The following is a 10124-nucleotide window of genomic DNA, read 5'->3' as shown; positions in this document are numbered from 1 at the left end:
CGTCCAAAGGAGAGAGCTTTGCAGTGTCAGAGGCTTCTGCGGCTATGAGGTGACCAGATGCTGTTCAGGTGTCTGCATTTCCTGTCCTTGGTTTCTATACTACTGTTCATCACTGTGTGTTGGTTGCAGGAGGAGAATGCCACGTCCCGGTGTTTTGTCACGTTCCCCCCGCACAAACTTTGCTTGCATCACTCACCACAGTGGATGGCCGGAATCTTGTGTAGAATTGTCAGGTCCGTCTGTGCAGAGTTTGTGGTCTCAGAAAAGTTACAACCAATTTTTTTTTGTTTTTTTTCCCTCGCCCTCCTCCTCCTCCCTGTCCCCCGGGAACAAAGATGCTGTAATTATTTAATGAAGGGGGGGAAAAAAAAAAGTGACTCCTATATGAGAATAGCCTGGTGTATATGGATATATGGAATTAGACTAAAAACAAACAAAAAAATAAATTCTAAAGCCTATTAGACAACTTGGTGCGGGTCTTTGGTTTTTTTTTTATTTTATTTTCACCACCCCCCAAAATAATAAAAACAAAAATGTGTTGTCCAATAGCATGCCATCATTAGAAGTCGGATATTTTAAATGTACTGTGTAATGGTAGATCTTTGGTGAGTTTGATCTGCTGATTTACTGCAAGTCAAAAGATTGACACTCCAATGATGATGATGATACATGTAAAGTAAAACTTTTTGTTAACTGTTGTGAAAGCCGATCTCCAGGCAGCAAATCTATAAAGCTCTATTCCTATAGCCCGCAAAGTAAATGGTTTTTGTTTCCTCATCTTGCTCCATTAGGGAGATTTTGGATCTTGAAATCCCTGTGATGTCGGCGTGGTGCGTTTTAGGGAGCAAGCACTGCCAGCAGCTAGCGTGAGGGGCCGGCGGGGAACATAAAGGTTAAGTAACAGAGGTGGCGGGAACTCCGTCATTGCTGTAACATTGTTCAGGGCAAATGAACTATGCACCCTGCGCTTAGAATGCAGCGCTGGTATGGAGCGGGGGTTTCAGTGGCGGACTGCAGAGAAGTCCCCAGTCATTGCCGCAGCATTGTTCTGGGCAAATGAGCGACACTTGATTCTTAAAGTAACCAGCATTGTATCGGTTCAGTGCTGGTTCTGTAGCATTAGACATTGCTTGTTTGCCCAGAACAATCCTACAGAAATTACAGGAGAGAGCTGTGTGTGGAGCCAAGTCCTGCCCCCACCAGTGCTGCAATTGTTGGTCCCGAGTCCATAGCCCTGAATAATTCTCTAGAAATGACTGGAGAGTTGTGTGTGGCTGACCGTGCAGTGACATGGGAGCAAAGTCCTGCCCGCACCAGTGCTGCGATTGTTGGTCCTGAGTCTATAGCCCTGAATAATGCTGCAGAAACGACATGGGAGTTCTCTGCTCCCCTATCACTGCACATCAACAGATATAGCTGCTAAGGCCTTGATTGAGCAATATTGACTTCCTGAGCCATTCAGTGCAGCAAAGCACAGTGGGCTGCAGTTAGGCATTAGAACAAATGGCTTCCGGATGCTGAACACTCCACCAAGCAGTAGGGGTTCGAATGGAGCAAGGCCAGGGCAGTGCTGGGTGCGGGGAAGAAAAAAAAGCTATCTTTGAAATGAGTTGTCACGGTGACCAGTCCCCCAGGAAAAGGGCTGATGCGACTCGTCACCATGACGGGAAGAAAGGTGCCTTTTTGAGTGCTGTAATGTGCAAACTTCACCCTTTACAAAGTGGAACTGAATTCTCTCGCCTTCTGCAACAACCTATTAGGTACTTTCCTATTTACTAGGTACAACCTATTAGGGTGCAGAGCTCTTGGCGCTAAGAATAAGGCCCCATTCACACTGAGCGATTTATCGCGCGGTAATTCCCGCGATATCGTGGCTATTTACCGCGTGATATCACTCTCCAATGCATGGCAATGGGGCTCTGTCCTTCGCGGGTCGTGCGTCGCTACAGCAGGACCCTTTTTTGGAGCGGATTTTGCCGCGATTCTAGCTTGCTTAATGCCAGCATTTGCGCGATATCGTGCGACAAACGCGCGATTTGCGAATCGCTCAGTGTGAATGGGGCCTTAGTGTGCAGTCTGCTGCTTTCCTTGTTCCTGTGCTGCAAAGTGTTCTTTTCACCAAAGCATTCCTAACACCACCATTGAAAATCAATGTCCCCATTTATGAGGGGTCCTCACCATCCGTAAAGGAATATTTGGGGGTGCTATTGCTAAAAAATGTTATGCGGTTTCCTGTCATGTTGATGTTTTTGGCTTCTAAGAAGCTTCTGATTTCTAAGCAGCTTTTATAGCGACTGAGAACAGCAGCTTTTCAGATCTCCAGAGCAAAAGTTGAGGGAAGATCCTTCAATAAAGGGGCCCCATCCCTCTCTACGATATTCTGTTTACTTTCAATACTTGTTGCACCTCCGGGACAGGAAGTCAACTGATCTCTCCGTCAGGACATGGGCAGCAAAAGTGGGGGATTCTGTACTCCTGTAAAATCACTTTTCTTCGAGTCCGTTGAGAGACTCTTCATATCTGTTTTGGTACCATGGGTTATACTGCTGCCTACAGGCAGGGGATTGGATATTGGGCACTAAAAGCTCTCCCTTACCTAGCCTGCTCAGTTGTAGCAAGCAGTACCAAAAACAACAATGGCAATAGTTACCACTGGGGGGAGGGGTGGGGGTGGGTGGTGTTGTAGTTGTGTTCCTCAATGGACTTGAGGAATTTTTGTACTTGTCATAAAATCTGATTTATAGTCTATTCAGGGACAGTATTTATGTTCAGATACCATTGTATGTCCTCAATAGTGGGTGCAGCCCCCCCCAAAAAAATTGCTTGGTTTAACTCGCACAGCCCTCTGCAAAGCCTTGCTGCCAAAAATCACATCTGCAGAGGCTGATATATCCGGGGGTGCAACCACAGACCTGAGTAACATGGAAGAGCCCCAGAGGTGGTCATTGCCCTGGTGTAGAGGAACCTTATTCTTCAACCTGAACATTGGGCTGGCAAATCCACAGAGAGATCTTAGAGCTGGAAGCTGGAGCACCCCCTCCAAGGACCTACTGGAATAACAAGGGGTCAGACTTCTTTTCTGAATGAATTTTAGCATTCAAATGCCAATTACTTCAATGGCTGGAGGGAAATTTCTTTGGTGGGACAAGAGGAAGGCAAAATATCGACCTTCACAGAAGACGGTGACCGAATAAGTCAAGGCCTCAACACGTCGATGTCTGTAGTGGAGAACTAAAATGGGTTCTTTACAGGAGGAGGCCAACATCTCCAATTCTCCTGACCCATGTGATCACCGCAGAGGAGGTTGCCTTAGGAGAATGAGAAGACCAGGGCATCTCCCTCACCAGCTCGATGAGAGGTTTCTGGAAAACAGAAGTCTGCCGCAAATCCCATGAATGAAGCAGGGAGCTAACTGAGCTGGTGGGTGACCCCCTTGGATAAAGTTATTAACGTGTTGTCATTGGTCTTTCAATAGCAAAGGCCGATAATTGATGGTGTTTAAGGCCAGTTCGCTGGTCCACTCCCAAATGAAGGAAAGAGATTGGCATTCCAAACTATTCTGAGCCAATCTGGAGCGTAACGGGAATTCCTTTTACCTTAATCATCTCCAAGGTGACAACTTTTAGAGGCGGAAAGACCTCGGTCAAAGCATACTGATCCTAAAGCGCCACCAGTGCATCTGCTGCCCCCTCTCTCAGATCCTGAGACCTGGAGACAAACCTGTCCAGCTGCTTGCTGTAATGGGATGCAATCTCTGGCCCACATCTGGCATTCCCTAACAAAGTTAAAGGTCCAAGAACACATCCGTATGGAGGGACTAGTCTCCAGGATCTAAGTGCTGTTGCCTGCTACTTCTTCACACCTGTAATGTACACTGCAAAGAAAACTTTAAAGATGTTCCACCCTGGTCAGAATGGCCACAACCCCCCTCCGATTCCCCTTGACCTGCTATGGTGGTATTCGACTAAATTGGGGACCTGTGACCTGTCAGAGGGACAAGCAAATGGCTATACATGCTAGAATGTTGATCATCCTCTTTGCTTTCTCTGGCAACCAACACCCCTGCCTGAGACTCAATTCCCAGAGGCTGGAATTAAGCGTAACCTCTGTCCAGGAAGGAAGTATCTGCCTACTGTCAACCATGATGCCAGATGTTCTGGTCTTGGGACCCAGCCCAACCTTCTTGTCCTGAGACAGTGGTAACATCCAATGCAGAAGGCATAAATCCTCTGGAAGCTGCTTGTGTGAAACTGGACAAATGGTTCCACCTTTAAGAGGACACCATCAAACCCTCTACTGCTCAATGCTCCTCAGAGGACCAGCACCAAGAGGGTGGATGGTCACCAGGATGAGACCCAAATATTCCAAGCATTGTCCCAGGATCAGGAAACATTTCTGGACATTCGACAGCCAACAGAATATGTCCAGGGTCTGAAGAGTGATGCTTACATTGGTCTAGTCTGCTTCAGCGATGACTGCCCCTAGAAGGAAATTGTCCACATATCTCCTGGAGCAGAGGAACCCTGACACTGGGGAGACCATCTTGGCTAAGACTTGGCACTGAGGACAGGTCACATGGGAGGACCACAGACTGTTAATGACTGACTCCAACGGTAAAGCGAAGGAATTGCCGATCGCTGTAAAAAATTAGGGTGTATAGAAAGACGTCCCAAATGTCTATGGAAGCCAAGAAGTCATCTTCAATGGAAGCGATGACTGACTGAACTTCTAAGTACAGGACGGGCTAAATTCACTTTTTGGTTTTAGAACAGTGAAGAGATTTCCTTAGAAGCCCTGGAATCTCTCCAAGAGGGACACTGGCATGATGACCCCGGGACATGAGGTTCGAAATTGCCCAGTGAAGGTCTTCTAGATGTTGAAAGGACACAAGAGGCTTAAACCAAAGAAGCTGGAAGTAGGAGGAAGAATGTGAAATTCTATTTTGTAACCTTGGATGACCACCTTCTGCACCCAAGTGTCTGGATTGTGAGTAATCCAAACCTCTGCAGAAGCTAAGTGCCCCCCCCCCCCTCTAAGGTTACAGATGGGGCAAAGAGATCAATGTCTAAAGAATTTTAATCTGCTGCAAATGCTGATGAAATCACTTACGATGGATTCTGCTCCTTCATATTGTAAAGTTTGTTTCCTGCACAATCAGCTGGTCTCCTGACGGCCTCTTTTAGGGGTGGCTCCTTTTACTTCTAGGGTCCTCTGGAGCCAACCTTGCGTATGCCATGTACAGCAAGACAAGCCAGTCCCCTGCTCCTCGATGAGTAGATGAACAGCTGCTGGACACTATTCTGCCCCTTGTGATGTGCTGGACAGGAAGATCAGGGAAGCAGAGCTGAGTGAGTTGGAGCCAGCGGATCAGAAATGTGACTTAAGTGCTTGGGTAAAAAAAATTAAAGAAATACTTTGCTGTGCATTTGTTCTGGATTCATTATTAATAAACTGTTTGGGAGTTTAATACGACTTTAAGATCGGTGGGTTTGGTGCTCTTGGCCTACCGAGGTCTCCTAGAACCCGAGGACAAAGAGGTGAGTGGTAAGCAGTGAACTGGGGCAGTGAAAGTGCATTCGCATACAATGCACCACCCGTGGCTTGTATGTTTGTCCATCAGAATCTTTTATGTCTCCTCATAGGAGGAGACTCCTTCAGCGACTCTGTTGCCTACACTGCATGACACCATTTTCTGTCGCCAGTATTTTTGTTGTTATTGGTATTTATATAGAAACTGGAAAATAATAATTTGATCCCCTGAAGTGGACGGAGACATGAAAGGTCTATAATTTGTATCACCGGAGACGGAATATCCACCACAAATCCAGAGAAGTCACATGACACAAATGTTATAAATGGAGTTGCAGTTCAGGGAGTAAAATAAATATTTGATCCCCAAGCAGAACATGACTTTGTACTTGGAGGGGAACCCTTGTTGGGGAGCAAAGAGGTGAGACGTTTCTTGGTGGTGGAGAACCCTTGTCGGGGAGCACAGAGGTGAGACGTTTCCTGGGGGAACCCATGTTGGGGAGCACAGAGGGGAGACATTTCCTGGGGGAGCCCTTGTTGGCGAGCACAGAGCTGAGATGTTTCCTGGGGGAACCCTTTTTGGGGAGCACAGAGCTGAGATGTTTCCTGGGGGAACCCTTTTTGGGGAGCACAGAGGTGAGATGTTTCCTGGGGGAACCCTTGTTGGGGAGCACAGAGGTGAGACGTTTCCTGGGGGCAACCCTGGTGGGGGAGCACAGAGGTCAGGCGTTTCCTGGAGGAACCATTGTTGGGGAGCACAGAGGTGAGACGTTTCCTGGGGGCAACCCTGGTGGGGGAGCACAGAGGTCAGGCGTTTCCTGGAGGAACCATTGTTGGGGGGCACAGAGGGGAGATGTTTCCTGGGGAGCACAGAGGTGAGACGTTTCCTGGGGGAAACTGTGTTGGGGGAGCACAGAGGTGAGACGTTTCCTGGGGGAACCCATGTTGGGGAGCCTTGGCTCTCCAGCTGTGCTGAAACTACAAATCCCATAAGGCATTGCAAGCCACAGGCATGACTCCCAGAGGCAGAAGCATGATGGCATATGTAGTTTCAGCCCAGCTGGAGAGCCGAGGTTGCCTACCCCTGGTTTAGGGGATCCAGACAGCCCATCAATGTGCTGGGGCTGAGAACAATTACGCTCCCTGCACTGGATGTATAATATCACCCAAAACATCCTCTCCACTCCTCCAAAGACCTCCTGCTCTCTAGATTCCTTGTCACCTCCTCCCATGTTGCCCTCCAGAGCTTCTCCCATCCTCTGGAACTCCCTACCCTAATCTGTCCGCCATTAAGAGCTCCCTGAAAATTCATCTCTTCCGGTAAGTCTATCCCACCCAACAACTGAACGTTTACTTTCTATATTAACTTATCTCCCTGACCACCCCCCAACATCCTGACCACCCCCCTAATACGGAGTAGGTCCCCCTTCTCCTGACCCGTCCAGGCATGGACCCCACTAGACCTCTGAAGGTGTACTGTGGTATCTGATGACCTCCCTAATATTGGGGTCCCCCTTCCTCCCCCACGTCCGTCAATGAGCCTTCTTTCCCCCACGTCCGTCAATGAGCCTTCCCTCCCCCACGTGCACCTCCCCCTATAGAGATGTGGAAAGGGGGAAGTGTTCTGTAGTCCCAACACATTTCCTTTGCTGCACTAAAATCAGCTACATTGTTGCCATCTATCAATAACAAATCACCCTAATGTTATAGGCTGTGAAGGGGGGGGGTGTTCTGTAGTCCTAACTCACTTCCTGCTGTAGTCTTATTATTGCTCCCAGTGCTACTGGTCTACAGAACCCCTCCCCATGTTATAAGGAAAGGAGGATGTGTTCTGCAGTCCTAACTTCCTTTCCTCTACGCTTTGCTTCTGCTGCACTTTTCTGTAGTCCTAACACATTTCCTTTGCTGCACTCATCAGCTACAATGTTTCCATCTATCTGGGACTACAGATCACCTCCACCTATGTTATAGGCTGTGAAGAGGATGGTGTTTTTTGTAGTCCTTGCTCAGTTCCTTTGCACTTTGCGCCTGCTGTAGGCTCATCAGTTACATTGCTCCCATTTGTCTCTGAGGACTACAGATCACATCATCCCCATGTTACTGAGCTGAGTGGAGGTGTTATGTAGTCCTAACACTTTCTGTCATAAGATGACAATGCTGCTCCGCTGTGCATGGAGTATAGTGTGAGCGTTGTCACCCTAGGACAGGAAGTAGTTTGGTGAGATTTGTTTGTACCGCCCTCTGCCTTCATCAGGCAGGGAGGAAAAAGCACATGGCCGCTCAGCCCCACTCCAGAATGGCTCCCGAGACTGCGCATGCGCACTGCCTGCTCCTTGCCAATAAAGTTTGGCTTATTTACACTCCGCTGCTTTCCAGGGGTGGGCGTGGCCATAGAGCCATGTTTATTTTCGGGCCTTGTGTTTCCCCTCGGCACATCAGACACGTGGGCGGGGCATCCTTTCCGTGGGCGGGAACATTGGGGCAAGGTTCGTGTGTTCTAATGAACAATAAATAGGAGGGGCCACAGATCGTGAGGGGCGTGGGTAGAAAATGACGGACGAAGGGAGAGGCGAATAATAACAGAGCTAAGAGTAGTGGGCGTATCTCACTATTGATTGGCAGTCTTGTGCGCAGGCTCGTTTCGTTCAAGCCGTAGCTTCTTGTTGTGATTGGTCCAAGGTGTGGTTCCTCCAGCGGCTGGGGGCGTTCCCATTATTCCTATTGGTCGTTAAAGCGCATGCTCATTGAGCAGGAATGGGCGTGTCTTTCTTTGATTGGCAGCCTTGACTCTAATTATGTTAGTAGGGATGAGGGCGTGTGTTTGTGTGATTGGCACCTCGGCGCAGGCTCGCAGAGCGGCGGTGGGCGGGGATTAGCATTTGGAGGGGCGTGTCTTCCTCGGCCGCAATCGCAGCATTCCCCGGCGGGCGCCATGAAACTTTTGGTCACCTAATGAACATTTTTGTGCCCAGAGTTCAGTTCTGCGGGAGGCTGATTTGGCCACTGCAAATAGAGTTGAGTGCGAATGCTGTATGACATGTTTCAGCCGTTGGGAGCTGGTGATGGAATTCTCAGCGTGGTTTTTATTGCATATTAAAAGAAAAAAGCTCTTTAAAGTTTAAATCCGACATTTTAATCTCTGACAGGAAGTGTAGGGAGCCCCGTCTGGGGAGGTCCATCCTCCCTGGTCACCGTTGTCTCCGGTACAGGAAGTGACGGGAAATCCCACGTATTTTAGGGTTGTCACCGGAACAGGACTGGAAGGGAAATCTACCAATGGGGACAACTGAGGGTATTTCCCTGCACTATGGAGAGGTCTCCCTATACCAGGGCTAGGCAACCTCAGCCCTCCAGCTGTGCTGGAACTACAAATCCCATAAGGCATTGCAAGCCACAGGCATGACTCCCAGGGGCAGAAGCATGATGGGATTTGTAGTTTCAGCGCGGCTGTAGAGCCGAGGTTGTCTAGCCCTGACCTGTACGCTCTGTTGTGTCTCGGGGATAAGAATTGTAGGCGACTAGCATTTCCAGGAGGAGAGGTCAGCAGTGGCAGCCTCCATGTCTCATTGGGTGTAATGAGCGCTCGGCCTCCCAAGTCCTTTTGTAGATTAGAGCCGTGGAACGTTGGCGCAATGGCAGAGCTCCTATTGGCCCACAGGAAGAACCGAGAGAAAGATCTGGCGCTCCGCCAAAGATTTATATACAGAGGAATATAAATTCACACACGGGAAATGTTCTAACGTGTTTCGGCCATTCAGGCCTGAGGGCATGGCTATGAATAAGACCGTAATGGCTGAAACGCGTTGGGGTCTGGTGCATTGGTTGACCCGGGGGACGTTATAATGATCCGTGTTGTCTTCTCTTCGCAGTACGTCCAGGCCGATTCTCCCACCAACAAAGCTCTGGCTGCGCTGGTCTCTCAGCTGCTGCAGTTCCAGGAAGATGCTTTTGGACGTCACGTCACTTCAGCTTCATCATCAAGATCCGGGGTCCCTCGGTGGGAAATATCGGGGTGACGGCAGTGCATTTGCATGTAGGCGTTGGAGCGGCAGCGTTGCCTCCGTCCTTTGCCTGCTCGGGAACCGGAACTACAACGCACGGCATGCCGACGGCACAGAGCATTCTGGGAGTGTCTGCCGCTTGTCATAGTCGGGTGCTCTCGCGCAGAGGGGTACAGGCGCACGCTGTTACAAGTGATGAGAGAGCATGGAGCCGCTTCCCAGCCAATCAGGAAGCCGGGTGCCGATAATGACTCCGCTGCCCGGCTTCCTCATACCCGGAAGTAAGGGGCTAGGCATCGGAGCATTTGGGCGAGTACGAGTCCTCGGCACCGGTACTAGTATCGGTATCTGTGCATCCCTAATATAATATAAATGGATACATATCGATATAAAGTATATTCTGTTATGTTTTCTCTTATTAGATGAAGTGCTTCTTGGATTTTAAGCCCAGTGGTGCCCTCTGCCACATCCTGGGTGCGGCGTACAAGCACCGGAGTGACCAAGGATGGTAGGATCCGATCTCCTGTATCGCTGTGTGTGATATGTTTGTCACTTTTACTGATTGAATTCCTGAAATCTCGTGTGTGTCCCCCC

The 10124-nt window shown here is 49.1% G+C and overlaps 1 protein-coding gene across 1 annotated transcript in view; it reads left to right on the top strand.

The window, feature by feature from the left end:
- Window positions 1-1660: 1660 nt before the first annotated feature.
- The window catches only part of SMARCC1 (SWI/SNF related, matrix associated, actin dependent regulator of chromatin subfamily c member 1), a gene marked incomplete at its 3' end in the record, with an annotated part of 46685 nt that continues 38221 nt past the window's right edge, over window positions 1661-10124 (top strand). The window contains exons 1-7 of the mRNA XM_018571513.1: window positions 1661-1675; window positions 3095-3220; window positions 3627-3737; window positions 4315-4429; window positions 8676-8758; window positions 9399-9518; window positions 9953-10038. Coding sequence (XP_018427015.1) covers window positions 1661-1675; window positions 3095-3220; window positions 3627-3737; window positions 4315-4429; window positions 8676-8758; window positions 9399-9518; window positions 9953-10038 — 656 coding nt within the window. The remainder of the gene's footprint in view (window positions 1676-3094; window positions 3221-3626; window positions 3738-4314; window positions 4430-8675; window positions 8759-9398; window positions 9519-9952; window positions 10039-10124) is intronic.

The sequence above is a fragment of the Nanorana parkeri genome, unplaced genomic scaffold (assembly GCF_000935625.1).
Source record: "Nanorana parkeri isolate BGI_ZX_2015 unplaced genomic scaffold, ASM93562v1 scaffold1772, whole genome shotgun sequence".
Lineage (NCBI taxonomy): Eukaryota > Metazoa > Chordata > Amphibia > Anura > Dicroglossidae > Nanorana > Nanorana parkeri.
This window is presented reverse-complemented; position numbering and strand designations above follow the sequence as displayed.